The 20,845-nt window shown below is 45.4% G+C and overlaps 1 protein-coding gene and 1 long non-coding RNA gene across 2 annotated transcripts; one reads left to right on the top strand and one right to left on the bottom strand.

The window, feature by feature from the left end:
- The first annotated feature begins 2,919 nt into the window (after nt 1–2,919).
- On the top strand, nt 2,920–20,603 carry CTH (cystathionine gamma-lyase). Its single transcript, XM_078623133.1, has 12 exons — nt 2,920–3,210; nt 13,587–13,668; nt 14,067–14,162; nt 15,590–15,699; nt 16,150–16,281; nt 16,960–17,017; nt 17,199–17,276; nt 17,734–17,886; nt 18,487–18,608; nt 19,027–19,079; nt 19,871–20,009; nt 20,403–20,603. Exons 1-12 carry the CDS (start codon nt 3,055–3,057, stop codon nt 20,454–20,456), a joined length of 1,233 nt encoding a protein of 410 aa, XP_078479259.1. The 5' UTR covers nt 2,920–3,054; the 3' UTR covers nt 20,457–20,603.
- Nucleotides 4,282–6,652, bottom strand: LOC144740298 (uncharacterized). The gene is made up of 2 exons (XR_013589611.1): nt 6,444–6,652; nt 4,282–4,788 (listed from the first exon to the last, which is right to left on the bottom strand). It is a non-coding gene; the product is annotated as an uncharacterized LOC144740298 (long non-coding RNA).
- Nucleotides 20,604–20,845: the final 242 nt, after the last annotated feature.

Raw genomic sequence — 20,845 nt, forward strand, 5'->3', positions numbered from 1 at the left:
GTTTTCCGATGACTTCTGTGGATCAAATGCTGACGTCGAGACGTCGTTTGATTGTATCAGCTGTTGTGCCCAAGTATTTCAATCACTCGAGGCTGCCCTTGTTTACGATTATAACACTGCTCAACACACTTTTTCTGGCATAAGGTATTCCAACGGTTTTAATGTAATTTTGGGATGCTGATTCCAAATCTGGCATCAGTTTTTGTCTATCACATCAGGTTTTTGAGATATCAAATATTGCATTTTCAATAAAAACTGCAGAAGAAAAATATTAAATAAATGTGGATATGTACATAAAATTATATTATAAACACACTATCCTAAAAATACAGCACCATATTTTAACACTAAAGCAGTCACTGACTCGCAACAACTTGCAATCATAAGTGACAGAGTTAATTTTGGGTAAAATAAATGAAAATGGGGTATGCCGGTAGCATAAAATGAGATGTGATAGAGAAAATCTGAGATCAGATTTGGAATCAGCACCCTGAAATTAGTCTAAAACAGCTGCAAAAGTCCAGGCCAGAATTTTTTTTTTTGTTGACCAGTATTACTCTCAAGCAGTGGTTCTTAATCTTTACTGCAGCCTTGTATGCCTTTGGTTCTCAATCGTTAAAACATGTATAATGTTAACAAATACGTAGGTTTGATGAAACAAAGTAGTTGTATTTACAGCTGTGAATAGGAAATCAACCAGTGGTAGAAAATCTTCATTCCTATGTCGTGGGACGAGTTTGTGAATTATGGTAATCACTATATACATTCTTGCTTCTGTCGATAAAGTCACGTAGATAGAAAATTTGGTCATCACTGTGGATTTCCCCACAAAGTGGTTACCCATTGTATTCAGCCCAGAGGTACATATAGTGGCTGAGTCAACCCCCAACGAGGATTTGAACTCGGAGCCTCCAGATTTCACGAGCCACCTGACCCCAAGTGTTGTGCTGATCACACTAAAGTGTTAAATAGTTAATTTGGTCGTTGTACAATATTCCTAAAGGGACCTGTACTCGTTCGTTCTTTGCAACATTGATTTTTTTTGTCATTATTTTGTTGTCGCTGCTGTCAGGCACCACTGATCTCACCTTGTGGAATAGCTAGGAAACTGGATAAACGGAATACTAATCCGTGTAACAATTCAAGTTTTCAGTCACCAAATGACGCAATGGCAGTATCATGTTTGACCAAAATTCACACTCATACGACCAATTCGATTCTTGGCATTTTTGGAATTAAAAAAATATTTTCCAAACGCATTATTTCACGCATGAGCACATTTGAAATGATGAACCGATGCCTCCATCCACCCACATCGTTACATGCCTAATAGAAAAATGTGGGTTACTCCCTGGCTAACGCCCCTAGTGATGGAAGGTTTACAAAATGTTGCATCAGCAGAGTTTGGGGGCTGGGCGGGTGCCAGGTTGAAAGTCCGGCCGCGTGTGTAAATTAGCAACGATTCTCATTACGATTCCGGTAATGGTTCTTTTTTAAACGGTCCTTCGTATTTAAAGCAGTGCCTAAATGATTGGAATTTGACCTACTGTTCTCTGGAGCAGAAAACAATTCGGACAACCGTGAACCAATGTCAAATTTGAGACTCGCGTTAAAAGACCGGGTTAAATGATTACCAAAATGTACTTCCTATTCGAGACAAAATACAAAATGTGAGAATTTAGGTTAGGTCATAGTCCCATATCAGCCACTATAACTTTTTCAATGACATCCACTTTTAGACAACATATGTTCGGCTGTCTTCAGTATAGATGTACATTATCCAGGGTGATCTAAATGTCTTGTGACCCCCATTTAATTATCTAAAAGTTAAATATTTTTTAAGTAAGGTTTATTTGAAACAAAAATTAATGTGCAAAGGAAAAACATGTTAGGGGTCAATGAATTGGAGGTCACGACATCTGGACCACCCTCTGGTGTTTTAATCTCATCAGCTAACATTCCTTAATTTGGGTTTTAAATTGGCTTGTGTGAATAGACACATGTATAATATGTATTGCAAACATGTCAAATTTATTTCCAAGAGAGAGAATGGGTTTAGTACTCTTGGAATAAATCACAAGTCATAATGTTGGCTCAAAGTTGATCCAAAGTCAGAGGGATAGAGTTGGGTGTTAGGGATTAATTCTAGATTTGAAGCTTTTGTGACTGCAAGGATTCATACTCTTATCTTCTTGGTTCTTTCGGTAAAGTCACGTAGAAGGGAAGTAATAAAATAATAAAAATAAAACATAATAAATGTTTTATGTTTTATTTTTATTATTTTATTACTTCCCTTCTACGTGACTTTACCGAAAGAACCAAGAAGATGAATCCCTGCAGTCACGAAAGCTTTAAATCGAAATTCATACTCTTAGTTCTTTCGGTAAAGTCACGTAGGTAAAAAAATTAATTAAAATTAATTATTATATATTATTATTGTGTTATTTTAATTTCATTTTTTACCTACGTGACTTTACCAAAAGAACTAAGAGTATGTTAGGGATTAATTTACGGGTTAGAGTTAACATGCTTTGGAGTTCAGCTTAGAGTTAATATGGCAGTGTTAGGGTTAGTGCTAGTATTATTGGTTATTTATGGTTAGCGCAAACATTATTGGTTCGAAAAAAAGCTTCGTGTTCATATTATTGGTGAGAGTTGGGGTGAGTGAGCGTTAAGTCAAGATTTATATTTGTTAGTGAACATAGGGTCATCATAATTCGCTGGAGTAGTGTTTTATGGTGTAGATTATCAAGGCTGGGGGTCACGGCCAGCATCTGGGTTGGACTTCGGGGTTGTGTTTGTGCTCAAATCTGCCAACTCATCACCAACTTTTGACCCTGCCTTACTGTGACCCTATCCCTCACGCTCTCCCCCCCGCCCTATCAAGTGACGTCACCCGCCAAGCCCCGCCCCTAAGGGGGTGTGTCAGCCAATGGGCGCGCGTCTTGGTGTTTATAACCGCGGTCCTCTCTCTCATCCACCCCTTCCTCTTGTCGCCCTCGAGCTTAGTTGCCCGGCGCGGCTCTCTCTCTCTCTGCCTGCAGGCACGCGACGATGGCGGGAGAGGATGTCTTCCTGCCGCCCTTCCCACACTTCGCCACGGATGCTGTGCACGCGGGGCAAGAGCCCGAGCAATGGAACTCCATGGCCGTGGTGCCGCCCATCTCCATGGCAACCACGTTCAAGCAACGGGGCCCCGGGGAGCACGCGGTGAGGGGCGGGGCGCGCGGGGGTGAAGGGGCGGGGCGACAGTCGCTGGGGGGAGGGGCGTACCTCCCGGAGACGCCCACATCCGGGCACTTGAACATCTGTTTCATTTTTCGATTTAAAGCTTTCGTGACTGCAGGGATTCATCTTCTTGGTTCTTTCGGTAAAGTCACGTAGAAGGGAAGTAATAAAATAATAAAAATAAAACATAATAAAATAATTATATTATTATTTTTCGATTATTTTATTATGTTTTATTTTTATTATTTTATTACTTCCCTTCTACGTGACTTTACCGAAAGAACCAAGAAGATGAATCTGTTTCATTGTCAGGAACTTGAACATCTGGGTGATCATTGGACACTTTTTCACATGGGTTGTGATCGGATACTTGTTCATCTGTCTGATCATCAAACACTTGTACATCTGGGTGATCATCGTGTACTCTGGCATCTGGTACTTAAATCATTCAATAGACCACCCGTGGTACCCATGTTAGGGACTTTTCAACACGTAGTTACTTTCCTATGAATCCATGTGATGAGAAAAAACCCCAACCAAGCACTTTTATAAACATCTGATATTGAAGTTGTGTTGGTGGATGGAGGGCAGTGCAGCAAAATCTGTAATACAGTACAGTTCTTTATTGATATGCTCCCACTTTTGTATGTACAGTATGTTGACATTATTTTGCACCGGAGGTGGAGCTATAAAGCACTTTTTCGCAGATGTCCACTAGGGGCAGACATCAGTGTCACCAGCTCTCCTCTGTATTTATCTACATTTAAGCAGCTGGGTACTTGAGTATTCGTCTGTGTTCGGCCAAAAGCAGCTTACCTCCACAACGGGGGTGGGGGGTGAATTAGGGAATGTGATTGTGACCGGTGAAGTGTAAAAAAACAGCACTCGTATTGCCAATCATTACCCAACACAACACTTTGCAGGAGGTACAAATGTCATCCATCTGGTGAGCCCAGATGCCACCAAATGGCTTTCCCCATTCAACATAGTACACAGTTCCTCGGTCGGTTGCTTTTCAAATGCCATACGAAAAAATGTAGCTTAGGAATCCAGTTTAATTCGTAAATCCATATCCAGTTTAATTCATAAATCCATGCATCGTTACGTAACCAGAATTTGTGAGAGTTTGTGCCAGGTGTGTATGCTTACTGTGTGTTGGATGTGATATATTACACAAGCAACTGTCTCATCTGCAAAACATTCCCGGTAGGATTCGTTTCAGCAGCAAACTATGGAGTGGTTTTCACTTCTCCTTGAGTCACATCAGCAGACCTCGACGTGATATGCCCCCCAGTAAGTGTGGATAATGAATTATTTGTTTAGTATTACACAGCCAGTAAGTGTGAATTCTGTATATTTCCCTGAGCAAGTGGGAAATAGTGTCGGGATGTGTTTACGATTTTGGAACTCGCCTGGAAAAATCTGAATTGTTTTTTTTCATTGATTCTAAAATGCGATATCATGCGACATGAGATCATTTCGTGAAATAACCTCCGTGCTTTCCCCACCGAAAGCCGATGAGTCGTGTGACATCATCTTTGTAAGTACAAAGACACAAATCTGAAAGAAAAAAAGATCAGAAATGTTTCATCAAATTGTCACCCCTGTCATGTAACATATTTAATATTGGCTCTGACCTTAGTGGGAATAATGCCACGTGTTTGAATTCTGCCCCTCTGCTGGGGAAGAGAGCCCTGATGATGCAACACATGTATGTATACAGTACTTGATGTAACGATCCACCCATTCATTAGTCAACATCGATTCTTACACGAATAGTATCATGTTTGTGAGACTTGATTATTTACTATTTGTGCAAATGATATGCCAAAGTTTTGTTTACGCTTAAGAAGCCTGAATAAACCTGTACAAAGTAGAAAATACAAGAAACAATACGAAAAAAACAGCTATTTTAATGAATGACTGATAATCATGACTGACATGGCATCGAATTGATGTGGGAGTTGACTCACATCGAATGGATTTGTAAAGTGTTGAATTTTGACTGCATCTCAAGTTTGTCTGCACTACTCCCCAAACGAAACATGTACACACATCTACACACACACACCTGCTATGTATACACTCTCCCACCGACAAAGCCACCCATTCAAATATTAAACCACATAATCAGCCATTTACAACACAAACTCACCTATTCAACCTTCTCAATCATCCACTCAACCATGTACACATTTACACAAACACCCATTTAGCTACACACATTCACATGTGATCGTCCACACAGCCTCACTTATTCAGCCACACACGCGCCGATGAAACCACACACGGACACGGACACCCACGCACTCGTGGACACATCCACACAATCCTCAATTCGCAGTACTCGCACACAGTCACCCATTCACTCACCCATTCACCTACACCAGGGGTAGGCAATCTGCGTCTCTTTAGGGGTTGCTTCGTGATGTTATTTATTAAGAGCCTCCGTCTCGTTTTTAGGACTTGCATTGCGGCTCTTGAAATATTTAGGGTTTTTTTATTTTACCGAATTTGGAAAAAAAGGTATCTTCTTGTTATTTTGCTTGCTGACCCCTGACCTAAACCCACCCATACACTTATGCACACATCCTCCCACAAAATCATCCATTCAGAGTGCACACACAAACACACACCCACACACAGTCCTCCAACCACACAGCTGTTTTGTCTCGTAAACACTTACCTCGTCACCTACGCTAAACAACAAAAATCCCAACATATCCATATTGTATAAATATCAAAACAAATTCAACACGTTCGACAATAACACTGCCTCAAAAGGAAAATTATATAATCTGCGACGTTTTGTTGAATAGCCCCTTTTCATTGTAAATTAATAGGCCAGAGATATTGAACAGGAAATGCACCATACATCATGCAGCTTAATAAGAATAATATATTTTTAAATCTTGATGAAAAGTTTTAAATTGACGTATGAATAGTTACCTATTGGTTAATGATGAGTAACGGGAAAACTGTTCAATAATGAGTCTGTTGGGGTAAAGTTGGTTACCAAGCATTGGTTAACAACTGGCACAAATAATGAGAGTTTAATTTCATGGTATAGCCCTGTGAGCCATTCGGCTCTTAAGAGAATAGCGTGGTAAGCACAACTTTGTTTTCCCAATGGTGATGTTTACACACACCACCAGGTACTCATTTAAGGCTGAGTCGACCTAGGTGAGGCCAAAGAAGTTTCTCATTCCACTTACCATTGATGTTATCTGTGGCAGGGAATCTCAACTCGGCTCGCTGGGTTCGTAGTGCAGTGCGATAACCCAATGCGCCACTGATCCAATCTCTCCCCACACACGCAGCTCTTGTGACTGGATGCCTCCCCCACACACAGGACTTTGTCACTGTGTAACCGTGGCCTCAGGAAAATGGTACAGCCCCCCTCATGTGGGCCCCCGAGTTGAACTCCTGGTATCACAGCCAATCTCAGTGGTTTTGCTCCGTCAGCAATATATGATATCGTTTGCTGTCGAGGGGGTGGGTAGTTTCCAAATGCTTAATCTGATCATGTTAATAAAATGCTCACAGTGACTGTGCTTTTCTGTGTTTTATTCATGGACATTAACTATTAAAAGAACACAGTGGATACACCCAACTGCTCCTGACGGGTTGTCTGACTTGACCGCCTGCATGTGAAATTGTAGTTTTTGCTCTGCATCAACATCAGCCATATGAAAGAAAGAAGAATAATTGTACTGGTTCTGCTTCACTAGCAGCACTCGGAGAGGTCGGGCCACTCGATATGCATGACACTATCCATATAAATAATCATAACAGTTGCAGTAACGTGTGCATCAACTTGGGACTATTTATCCTTTTGGGTTTTTTAGTGCACGTGTGTGTTTGTGTGTGCATTCGTTCATCTGTCTGCGTGTTTTTCTGTGTGAACATCTGTTTGTACAGCCGGGTTTCCGAGTAACACTGTTCTTGGGAATCTTACATCATATGCAAAATATTGTTATATTTTTATAGTTTCAGATACTTGGACCCTAACCATTAAAATGCAGTGTTTTCTAGCCTATTATTTATTTCATGGGCAGTTCCACGAATTAGGCAATCTCGCAGCTTCAAAATCACCCTAATTATCCATATTGAAAACAATTTTGAAGGTAATTACCTATAGTTTTAGGAAATATAGTTTATGTATGGGATATATTAATAGTTTTAAAAACGTACGCGAAATTGAATGCACCATCACCATTCCAGTGTTGATCGTGAAACGGTCAGTCTTGGTAATTCTTACACCGCGGCATTAGATGAGTATTTCTCCCTTCGTCAAAAAAGGTAGACAAATTATTTCTCTCTGAATCACAGTCCTAATTGGTCAACACGCTACGCTACTTCGTGATTATACCGATGATTACTCGCATCTCTTTCAAAGTGTTCCAAATTTGTGTCCAAATTCATGGAACTGCTCTTTCTCTGGGTGTTGGCCTTTTCTCAGTTATGCCAGTGCTAAGCGGGCAGGCATACGGAGCGAGTTTTTCTTGATAAAATTGTGTGTGGGTGTTTCCACTATAATTGGTGTGTTTTGTGTGGTTATGAATAGGTAATTATTTCCTGCAATTATGCAAGGTGGACGAGTACATCTTGTGACATTGGGTGTTGGCATTATTATTCTATTTTGAGTTTGTGTAATTAAGTTATGAATGTGTTCTTGTGCATACGTGCCGAATATGCGGCGTCTTTTATATGTTTTTACTTTATTATGTGTACAATTATAGTGTATTATCGTATTTCACGAGTGTTTATGTGTATAGAGAATGCTGAACAAGTGGTTTGAGCACTGCGTTACGAAGGTGCTTGCACGAGCTTTATTTCTAGCCAGGGCGAACATCAGTGGAGTGGCATCAGCAATTATCCTGGGTGCCTTCTTCACAAATCCACAATGACCAGCATTGTGAAGTATGGCTTAACAACCACTGTGACGAACATGGTGTGGGAAGACTTTCACCCAGCAGTGGATTGACAAAGGGTTGTGAAAATGTATACATGCGAATGCAAGGCAGTGATTACAGCAGTAGTGTGTCTATGTACTGCATATGCATGTATGAGTAATATGTGTGCCACAGCGCCATCCATGTCCTAAGCCTGGCAGAATGACTGGCGTCTAACTCCTGCACACAAGCTAATTTCATCGCTCCATCTCCACGGTGAACGTGTTATCCGGCATGTTCCACCTTTGCCTGCCATTCCATCATTAGCCTCTACCGCCGGCCATCATCCTTTTAGCAATATCCTGGCCAGCTCTCGTAGTTAAGTGAGTAGTATAAAAATAGGTTTTATCCTTTTTGGCAATGAAAAGGTAAAACCTATTCGTATACTTAGATACTGGCAAGAAAGATCCCATGCATAAGTGAGTAGTGTTTGTATATGTGTGTGTATGTTCGAAAGCAGGGCTGCGAGTACAGCAGGAGTGGGTTGTGTTTACAATCCGTGTATGTATTATGTACGTACATGATACGTGCGTGTGTGTGCGTCACAATACCATCTATGTCTCAAGCTTGGCAGTGAAATTTGGCACCACACAGCCACTCGCAGAGCTGAGCCAATGCATACAGCTGTCACAACTCGTATACACAAAGTTCTGAACTACAGGCGACCGTTTGGCCCCTCGCCTTTCAGAGGTGCTTGGCACTGAATGCTTCCACTGTGGACTAAGGGCCTCAAGGTCCCTGTGATGCCCTGTCCTTTGCCAGTTTATTTTGGCAATTAATTATGTATCACATTCTAAAAATGTTTACAGGCTACAATCAAATTTACAGGCTGTAGTCTTCTGCTGATTGAAGTCCTCCCCATGCCGTGTCATCATGGGGGTTGGTTGACCATACTTCGCCACGCTGATCAGTGAAGGGGTGGGGGGCCAGGGCAGTTCAGGAATTGCTCGCTAAGTTCAAGCTGCAGTGCAATAACCACTGCACTACCCCTCCACTCAACATATACTGTACCAATATATAGCCTACGTGTACCACTGCCTATGACTAAATCACCCAAAGCAACATGTTATATGATACCGCATATAAGAACAGCAGAGGGAAATGCAGAAACGTCCATTGTTGTGCTATATCTTCTTGGTTCTTTCGGTAAAGTCACGTAGAAGGGAAGTAATAAAATAATAAAAATAAAACATAATAAAACAATTCTCACGACGTTTCGGCCACAACGCAAGCAGCCATCCTCAGGCGAAGGATGGCTGCTTGCGTTGTGGCCGAAACGTCGTGAGAATTGTTTTATTATGTTTTATTTTTATTATTTTATTACTTCCCTTCTACGTGACTTTACCGAAAGAACCAAGAAGATGAATCCCTGCAGTCACGAAAGCTTTAAATCGAAATTTGTTGTGCTATACTTCTCCTATTTCTATGATGCCCATCTTCACCAACCCACACTGACCAGCATGAAGTATGGCCAAATACTCCCCACGACCCACGTGGAATGGAGAGGCCCTCATCCAGCAGCACATTCAAAATAGAGATGTACATATACACACGAATGCACAACGCAAGCCCAGTCATTGATAGGGGGGGGGGGGGGGCATCGGCTTGTATAGCTCCAGCATGAGACACCACAAACTCAAAATTCTGCACCTGCCTCTGTTCGTCGTAATGGTGCTAAACAACGACAAAGGATGTCAAAGCCTCTCTCAAGAGTAGCAATCAAATGCTTCTCCTCTGTCATGGCACTGTCACCTCTGTCCATGGTGCTGAACATGCGGCCGTCTCACTCTGGCCTGGCTCTGCCTTTATATCGGGACTCGCCCAACCAGGACCCGCCCAATCAGGATAGGTCTCCAATCATCCAAGTGTGCTCACTCAACTAATGGCTCAACAACCAATGGCGTGGCAATGGGTTTATTTTGTTGGCACCAGTTGAGTGCCCAAACAAAGATGCCATTGTTCAGTCCATTGTTTGCTCATCATGAACGTTAAGCTCCCTGATCCTCTTTCTAAGAAAGAGAGATTTGCTTTCCCTCCTGCTGCACACTATAGTCCAAAGCCCCGATGACCAGGCATACAATCCCACATTGTGTACAGATGGTTTCCCCCCCCCCCACCACCCCCCCCCCCCCCCCCCAGTGTGTGTGTGCATTTTATCACCAATCATAATATATCCACTGCTGGATGAAGACCTCCCAAAGTCATCATCATTAAATCTTGACTTAAAGCTTTCGTGACTGCAGGAATTCATATTCTTTTGGTCTTTTGGTAAAGTCATATAGATAGGTTCAAAGAAAATAACAAAAAAACTACGACGTTTCGATCGCAACACAAGCGGTCGTCATCAGGAAAAGGGGATTAGCTTCTAAAGACAAACTGCTTATAAAGCATTGAAATGGACGTAGCCCAAATGTCAGCAGCCAGTGCCAATGCAAGTGGTGGGCAGCGACCGCGGCGGTGGTGGGCTTTCCAGCAATCAAAGGACTGCCAGGCAAAACATATTTTTTCACATGATGACGAATGTTTGTGTTACGATCCAAACGTCGTGATATTTTTTCTATGTACGTGGCTTTACCGAAAGACCCAAAGAATATAAAGATTAGCATGTCAATGCAAGATCGCCGAGCATCCTCCACGGCGAGTGTGCCAAGGTGGCTTTGTTAATGTGAGAGATTAGCATGTTAATGGGAGATCGTGAAGCAGTAGCTTCGAGGATGGCGCGAGTATGGCGCGCGAGGTAGCTGTGTTAGTGAGAAATTTAATCTGTTAATGTAAGAAATCGGAGCCGAAAATAACAACCAACATCAGAAGGTGGTTGGATGGGAACATCACAGCCAGTTCAGACTTAAACTGGTTAATAATGTCCTTCCAATGATTGCTCAGTTTGTACTCATCTTCTCGGTTGAAATGGTGTCTGTGTCTATATATATGGATGGCTTCATGAACGAATCTTTGTTGATAGCCAGTGGGTTTGCAAAGTACCTTCGTCTTGGAGAAAAAAAACATTTGTTTGAGCCCACCGCATTAAAACAATGATCAGCCACAGCCGAGGTATTGGTCCTACCGTGTTTCAGATCTGCCTTATGTTCACGAACACAGTCCGAGACATGTCATCATTGTCATCTCACAGTCTTGCAATGCTCATGCACACAAGCCGACTTCATGATTTTACCTCCGTGGTGGGCATTCTCTTGGGTGTGTTTCGACCTTTGAGTGGCAAAGCCATCATTAGTCTCAACCAACGGCCATCATTTCTTCCATGTCAGGTATCCTGACCAAGCTCACTTAACTTTTCCCAATGGTCAGTAGTGTTTGCATAATTTGTATATGTGTAATGCGAGCGCAAGCGGGGTTCGCTGCTGGCCTTTGGGCCAATCACATGGGCCGGGGTATTGGGGGGCGGAGCCAGTATGGGGGCGTATGTGAAGGTCCCCGCTCACCTCGGGTCCAATCGGAAGCGAGGTGAGTGGGGGCGGAACCTAGGGGCGGAGCCAGCAGGGCGCAATGCAGAGGCGAGATCTGGAAGGTTCGAAGGCACGTGGTGTGAGGGAGGAGACAGGGTCACGTGGCGACGTCCGTCATTACATATGTGCGAGTACACGTTTCACGTTATCTTGATTAACCAGGTGAGAATTCAAGAGGCCAGGATGGTTTCATTTGCAAGAGTGACTTGGGTATTTAGTCTGCCAGTAGGAGACGATATGATTGCTATGTATAATCTCAATTTAGGAATTTGCGAGTAATTTTCGAATTTGGACCCTGACGCCAGCAGACAATTACCTACTTTTGCAACAAGCAGTGAACACGCTATCACTAGGCCATGTTACCGCCCGTACAGCAGCAGTAGGTTGTGTGTGTGTATTTGTGTATAATGTGTTGGTGTGCAGTGACGGTCCGTGTATTTTACACCTAGGCCTTCAGTGCTATCCTCCCGCAATTAAACTGCCTTCGAATAACCTCACAATGACATTAGGGCTATAGGCTGTTGTCATTCGACGTAACCACCCCATATTCACAGTGACAGTAACCTTTATCGAGTGGAATAAAGTCATTTAACACGAGGCTCAACACCTGAGAGTTAAAATACACTAATTGCAGAGACATGAATACATGGTAACTGAAACCATCAAGGATGTACCACTATTACGCAGTATGACAGGATGCTGCATCACAAATATACATCGCATAGCCCAAATCAATGTCATTACTAAAGAAACAAGAACAAACTCAATAACCAGTCACGTTTACTCATACGACCACCAAGCAAGCAAAAATGCCGTAAAACACAAATAACACAATCAGGATTCAACAGACTTTCCCACAGAAAATAAAATCTAAAGCACTACATCTAAAAATCTAAACGTCACAAAAGAAAGTTTAAATAAATCTTAGTTGATGCTACGTTACGTGCTAGCTAGTTTTACTTCAGTTAGCTAACTGGCCCTCCGATCACGCCACACGAAAAATGCTGACGTAGGCGGCTAGGCCAGCTAGAGGGCACCGGCGTGCCAAGAACACGCCCACCATGGCAAACTCGACATCTGATTGGTTAAAGAAATGGCAATCGACAACATCGTCCCCATTTGCTTCAACAGCAGAGGGGTTTCACTAGAAATCTTGAAGGCCTCCGGGTAGATTTTTCACCCGGAGACAGCACAGGCGGAAAATCTGATTGGATAAAACCTCTAATTTATGAGCTGCACTGGAAGCAGTACAACCGAGGGAGAGAGTAGCAATGAAATGACGTGAATTGACTGATGGGAACGAACTTTGTAAAATACATATAGCATTAATGAAAATATATACTAAATTATACAAATATTATTTTCAGATTCTGACAATCTCTAGGCCAGCAGAGAAAGCCTTGCTGGCTCTGACGGGGCCCGCCTTTGTAATAATAATAATGGTGTGTATATGTGTATATGTGTGTGTGGGGAGCAGTAGTGTAGTGGTTAGCACGCTGCACTGGTGACCCGGTTTTGATTGCTTACAGACAACACCAGTGACGATTATCTGAACCGGTCCTGAGCCTCCCCTAGGTCGACTCGGCCTCACATGAGTACCGTCGGGCATGGTACTGGTCACACACCCCATCGTGTACCATGCCGGCATTCATAGGTGCTCAAAACAGCACTTGCCAAAAAGTCAATTCAGGCGATAAGGGGGATTTTTGTCTTTGTGGGTGGATTCGTGGCGCAATGGTTCATACACTGCGCTAGATCGACTCGGGGTTAATTGAGTGGCGAGTGTGTCGTCCTGGCATCACCGCCCCCTCGTGCATCACTTAAGCCTTATAAGGTACTCGCTAACGGAACTTGCCCCAACAATCTGTAAGGCTACACGGGACATCCTTACATATTATATAAACATTGTCTATGTGTGTGTGTATGTGTGTGTTTCCAGGGTTTTGAGTACAGCAGGAGTGGGAATCCTACCAGGAACTGCCTGGAGAAGGCCGTGGCCACCCTGGATGGCGCCAAATATGGCAAGAACCTCATTAATGAATATTCATAGTCATTAATATAATTATCTCATGTATATTCGATGCATAATTAATATGTCCAGTGTCTTAGGTTCGATTGCCATTCACGGCCAACACCAGCGACAGATATATGAACTGGCCCTGGGCCTGCCCTAGGTCGACTCAGTCTCAAATGAGTACCTGGTTACGGTGTGTAAACATCGTCACTGGGGAGCCAAAGGCAGTCAGGTGTTGTGCTGGTCACCCACCCCCTCGTGGACCCGTATTGGCCTTCATAGTTGCTCACTAACAGCACTTTCTAAAAATGTCTTTTAAGGCTATAAGGGGGATCGTTGCCTTTGTATGTGCCTGTGAGTGTCCCTGTGTGTACATGTGTGCGTGTCTCCTTGTGTGCGTCTCAGCTATGGCGTTCTCATCGGGCCTCGCCGCGACCGTGACGGTCACTCACCTCCTCAAGGCCGGCGATGGCGTCATCTGCATGGACGACGTTTACGGAGGTTGGGACCCTCGCCACACCTCGCCAAAGCCTCTTGATCGCTGACGCCGACTCATCACGATCATCACCTCCTCCTCATAACCATCACTTCATCCTCATAACCATCACTTCCTCATCATCATCATTTCCATCTCATCATCCGCCACCTTGATAACCCATTATCTCCACCTGACCATAACCGTAATCTCATGTTTTTCATATCTCATCCTCCTCACCACCACTTCCCCATTTCCATCACCTCACACTTCCCCATCATCTCCTTACTCATCACAATCACCACCTCTCCACTTGCTCCTCATCAGCACCTCGCATTTCAAATGACTCCACGTATGCACAGGGTTCTCATTGCAGCTGGACAGATTTCTTCACTCACCTGTACACACGGGGCTGTGATCTCACCTGTGTTGTGTGAGTGCGTTAGTGAGTATATATCTATGCATGTGTCTGTATTGTTCTTGGCCCATTGTATGCCGTGCCGGCCTTCATAGGTGCTTGCTAACAGCACTTTCCCCAACAGTATGCTTAGGCTATAAGAGGATATTTGTCTTTGTATGGGTCTGTGTTTTGCATGTCATTATGTGTGGAATGTATCTGTATGGGTGTGTGCAGGTGTGTATCTAGTGTAGCGGTTAGCGCGCTTCGCTATGAACCTGGCGACCCGGGTTCGATTCCCGCTCACGGCCAACACCATTAACGACTATCTGAACCGATCCTTGGCCTCCCCTAGGTCGACTCGGCCTCAAATGAGTACCTGGTGTGATGTGTCAATACATCGCCACTAGGGAGACAATGGTGGCTGAGCGTAGTGTTGGCCACCCCCTCGTGTGCCATGATGGCCTTCATAGGTGCTCGCTAACAGCACTTGCCCCAACAGTCTGTTCAGGCTATATGGGGGATTTTTCTCTTTGTCACTATTGTGTGTGTGTGTCTGTGTGTGTGAGTGTCTGTGTGTGTGTTTGTGTGTGTGTCTGTGTGTGTGAGTGTCTGTGTGTGTGTTTGTGGATGAGTTGTGTGGGGGGTTCACACATTGCACTACAAACCCCACCACGGTCAACTATGGTGGCAAATATCTGAACCAGTCCTGGGCCTTAGGTAGGTCAACTCAACCTTAAGATTAGCACTGGGGAGACAAAGGCGGCTGGGTGTTGTGCCGACGAGACCCTCCCTCGTGTGCTGTGCGGACCTTCGTAGGTGATCGCGAAGAGCACTTGCCCAAGTAATCTGCTCAAGGCTATTTATGTGGATCTTTATCTTTGTTTTGTCTTTGTTTTATACTGCATGTGCCTGTGTGTGCAAGTGGATACTTGTGTGTCTATGTATGTGTCTGTATCTGTGTGTTTGCGTATGCAAGTGTGTATGTGTGTGCGTCTGTGTTTAGTCTTTTGTGTGTTGTTGTGTCTATGTATCTGTGTGTATCGTGCGGCACAGGTACGAACAGGTATTACAGGCAAGTTGCCGCTAACCTGGGCATCCAAGTGTCTTTTGTCGACTGCTCTGACCTCACGGCTTTGGAGGCGGCGATCAAACCCAATACACGGGTATGTGAGCGCACGCAGTGTAGAGGTGTATGAGCCAGTGTGGGTGATCAGGTGTGCGAGTGAGCAGGTGTGTGGATGAGCGTGTGTGGGCGAGTGTCTGTGTGAACAGGTGTATGTGTAGCCCCATTAACCCCTTACTCAATGTGCTGTGTGTGTATTGGTCGGGAGCAGTAGTGTATTGGTTCGCGCACTGCTCTACGAACCCGACGACCCAAGTTCGATTCCTGCTGGCAGCCAACATTGGTCATGAATAGTTGAACCAGTGCTGGGCTAAATGAGTACCTGGTGCGATGTGTAGATATCAGCATTGGGGCGACAAGGACGTTCGGGCGTGGTGTTGACCATTTTACCCCCTCGTGTGCCTCGCCGGCTTCATAGGTGCTCGCTAACAGCAGCTGCCCACCTCAAGTCTGTTAAGACTAATGGGAGGATCTTTGTCTTTGTGTGTAGATGGTATGGGTGGAGAGCCCCACCAACCCCTTGCTCAAGGTGCTCGACATCCGTGCCTGCGCCGATGTCGTCCATGCCAAGGGTGACATCCTCCTCGTCGTTGACAACACCTTCATGTCGGCCTACTTCCAGGTGAGTGTGTGTCCCCGTCTCTCTGTGTCTCCCCAGTGTCTGTGTCCCTCTGTCCCCGTGTCTGTCTCTCTGTGTCTCCCCAGTGTCTGTGTCCCTTTGTCCCCGTGTCTGTCTCTCTGTGTCTCCCCAGTGTCTGTGTCCCTCTGTCCCCGTGTCTGTGTCTCTGACTGTCTGTGTCTCCCCAGTGTTTTGTCTCCTTGTGTCTTTTGTGTTCCCATCTCCGCGTGGCTCTCTCCCCACACGTCAGGGTGGTGTGTGCTTATGTCTCATCACAGAGTTCCCACGTCTACGTGTTTCTATATTTCTCTCTATGTCCTCAAGTCGGTGTGTCTCCTTCTTGGTCCGTATCATTGTGCCTCCGTGTCCCTGTGTCTCTGACTGGCGCTCTGGGCTCCGTGCCTCTATGTCTGTCTGTCCTCAAGTTTTTGTCTTTGCCCCAAGTGGCCCTGTATGTCCCGTGCCTTCGTGTGTCCACGCTTATTTCTCATGATATATTTGCCTTTGCCTGGGACTTTTTGTGTGTGTCTGGGGCCCCATGTCTCTGTATCTCTTCTCTCCCTGTCTCCTTATCTTTTCCGTGTGTCCTTGTGTTGATGTGACGTATTCCTGTGTCTACTTGCCACTGTCCCTTTACCCACATGTGTCTTCCTGTGTCCCTGTGTCTCTGTGTGTCTGCAGCGCCCCCTGTCCCTGGGTGCTGACCTCTGCATGTACTCCGCCACCAAGTACATGAATGGTGAGAAATGCACGCAGCAGCACATCCCACAGAGCCATGCCACTTGCACTCTCTTGCATTGGCGCGCGGTGATGGTGTTCATGGTGACGTCACACTGACGCGGTGAAGTTGTTGATGTGACGGTCATGTGGTGATGTTGATGGCGTCTGACTTTGATGTCGCCGGTGTTGATGTGGTTCAGGTCACAGTGATGTGGTGATGGGCCTCGTCTCTCTCAATAGAGGCGATGTGTTTGAGAAACTCAAGTTTCTGCAGAATGGTACGTGAGCAGCACCTCGTGTCCCTGTCTCCATGTCTTTCTGTCTCCTTGTGTCTCTGTCCACGTCTCTCCGTCTTTCTCTCCCCACATCTCCACCCGTAGAAGTAGTGTCCTTCCCCCTTATCTGTGTGTTCCCATGTCCCTATGTCGTCATGCATTCTGTGTGTCCTCGCAGCGTGTTTCCATGTATCCCCGTGTATTTTTGTTTGCGCCTCTCTTCATTTCCTTACGTCTCCACATCCCCATGTCTCTGAGTTTCCCCTGTTCCTATCCTAAGATGTGTATCCAACCTCACCGTGTGTCCTTGTGTGTGTGTGTGTGTTCCCTGTGTGTCTCACTATTTATATCCGCGTCTCAAAGAGTGTCTCCACATCTCGATGTGTTATCCCCGTTGTCTCACCAAGTATCTCCTGTGTCTCTCTGTGTGCGTGTCTGCTTGTCCCCCGTGCATCTCTAGCTGTGGGTGCCGTGCCGTCCCCCTTTGACTGCTTCCTCGTGTCTCGGGGGCTCAAGACGCTGCCCGTGCGCATGAAGCAGCATTTCCACTCGGCAAAGGCGGTCGCCATTTTCCTGGAGCAGGATCCCCGCGTCACCAGGGTCCTATACCCGGGTACGCGCACATCCACTAGGACAAAGATCCCCCGTTTAGTCTTTAACGTGGGCAAGTGGTGTTAGCGAGCACCTATGAAGTCCGCAACGGTACACAAGAGGGTGGGTGGCCAGCACTACGCCCGACCGCCTTTGTATTTCTCGTGCCGGTGTTTACACACCGCACCAGGTATACTCATTTGAGACTGAGTCGACCTAGGGGAGGCCCATGACCGGTTCAGATATTCGTCACTGGTGTTGACAGTCAGCGGGAATCGAACCCGTGTCGCCAGGTTCGTAGCGCAGCGCGCTAACTTTTACCCTACCGCTCCCCACACGGGGACACACACGGGGACACACTGGTTATATACCCGGGTACGCACAAGCATGGGGACACGGGGACACACACGGGGACACACGGGTCATGTACCCAAAAGTGCAGGGACACAGAGCCACAAGGAAATGCGCATACAAGAATATGCACACACAGGCGAGCACATCGGTGACACGGATACCCGTGGGGAGAAGGAGACACGAGGACGAGGAGCTATGAAGGAGATGCGCGGATATGCCCTTGAGTAATGGCTGCCGTCCCCGTGTCTGTTTGTCCTTGTGTCTCCAGGCCTCCCGTCTCACCCGCAGTACGAAGTGTCACTGAAACAGACGAGCGGTGCCTCGGGGATGGTGACGTTCTACATCCGAGGGGGCCTGAAGGAGTCGAAGACATTCCTGAGTAGCCTCAAGGTAAGAAACAGGAATTGGTGGAAGACACTGGGAAAGACGCAGAGATGTGGGGAGAGGTGAAGAAGTCCAAAGAGTTAAAATAAGACACAGGTGGATTCTGGGGGAGGTGAAGAGAGACACAGGAGAGGTGAAAGATGACAGAAGCATAACTGGTGACATGGGAAGGGATGGGAAGATATGACAAGGGGAGGCGGATATGGGGAGGCATAGGAAGGTGAAGGTATATACGATGACATGGAGACATGTGGCGAACTGTGGAAATGATGGGACACGAAGACATGGGCAGGCACGGAGAGGTGAATGGAGATATGGGGCGACACAGAGAGGCATGGGGAGACTTTAGGACAGGACACATGATGAGTCTTTTGTTGCAGTGTGATGTAGCCATGTGCAACCCGTGTGTTCCCGTGTATCCCAGGTATTCACTCTGGCTGAGAGTCTTGGTGGATACGAGAGCCTGGCAGAACACCCGTGAGTGCAACAACCACAACAACAACCACACCAATAACAACAACTCCCACATTTACCATAACCACCACGCAACCAGTACTACAATCGTTATCAATCACAACTACAACACAGACACCAAAACTGCAACAACCAACACAGCAGCCACAACGCCACTGCAGTGACAACCATTACAATAACAATGTCCCTTATTTAACCCGGAAAATCTCGGCACTGAGTCTCAAGAATCTCTATGCATGAGCGTCCTGAACTGGGATGTTTAAGTCAATTCTGTTCACGAGAGTTTGGCTCGTGTCGGCCAAGTGTATGTGCGAGCAGGTAACACTCGAAGCTCCGCACAGATTGATTTAGGAATCTCCTGCTGTGCCTCTATCTGTGTGTTTAGTAGTTGTGGTGGTTCTTGTTTAGTGGTTGCGTGGTCGCTGGTGTGTGGTTGTTGCTTGTTTGGGGCTGTGATTGCTGTTAAGTTATGGTCGTTATGAGTATTTTTTAAGTTGCTTTTGTTGCGTGTTTTGTTGTTTAATTGTCTTTGGTTGTTGTTGTTGATTAGTTGTCGTCATTACTTTCTTGTCTGTGGTTGTTTTTGTGGTTGTTCAGTTGTGTCCGTCCGATTGTTGTGCTGTTTTTATGGTAGTGATTGTGTATTTTTCTTTGGTTGTTGTTTAGTTATTTGGTGATTGTATCGTTGTAATTCTTGCTCTTTGAGTGATTGTTATTTACTTCATGCTGCAGTTGTTTAGTTTTTGATAAGTCATGGATGTGGTTGTTGCTTAGTTGTTGTCATTGTTGTGCAGGGCCCTCATGACCCACGCGTCTGTCCCCGATGACGTGCGTGCAACTCTGGGAATCTCGGACGCGCTGATCCGTCTATCCGTGGGGCTCGAAGAGACGGAAGACATGATTGCGGACATTGACATGGGACTGAGACTCGCGGTGAGACATGAGTACAACCGCCACTACACAGACAACTACTACTATTTCAAGATACACACAATGCAACGACCAGTATACTATAACATCTAAATACTACAACCATCAAATACAAATATTACAACCACCATCAGTCACCTCTGTCACCACCATCAGTGTGGTTGATGAGATTGCTAGGATTTTGATTGTTGGCACTGTGGTAATTATGTTGTTGTGGTTGTTGATCAAGTGTTATTATTTTGGTTGCTTTTTCTAGTTGATGACGTTTGTTGCTGTGCCTGTGGTTGTCGACGTGAATGCTGTTGTGGTTGCCGTGCTTTGCGGTTGTTGATGTGGTTGATTCGTAGCTCTGCTTTGGAGTGGCTGTTGTTGACGGGATTTTTGTTGTGGTTGCAGTGTCCGGACATCCCCGTGCCACCGTACAGCACCAACAAGACATCATCTCATTAACGTCTGCTCTTTAGAGTCTCAATACCTCGTTACAATTACCTCATTAACTTGACCTTGTTAGGAGCCCGTCCACTAAACCGTTGTGAGTTTGAGTCGAGGCTGTGAATGTAACATACAAATAAACATGACAATGGCTTCCAAAGCAAAGACCGGGTACTTGTGCATGTGTGCACACACACTTGTGCACGTGTGCACACACACGTGCATATGTAGTGAGCCCAAAGACGAGGGAGAGCCGGTACTTGAGGCAACAGTTTATTTAACAAATAACTCGACGCAAGGTCCCTACTATGAAGGGCAACGGCCCCCTACACCTGCTACCTGGGGAGGTATGGCCCCAGGGCTATCGTGCCTCCTGACACTGGGACCCACTCTACACTCAGCCCTCC

This window comes from Lampetra planeri, chromosome 3, assembly GCF_965212315.1.
Source record: "Lampetra planeri chromosome 3, kcLamPlan1.2.h2, whole genome shotgun sequence".
NCBI lineage: Eukaryota > Metazoa > Chordata > Hyperoartia > Petromyzontiformes > Petromyzontidae > Lampetra > Lampetra planeri.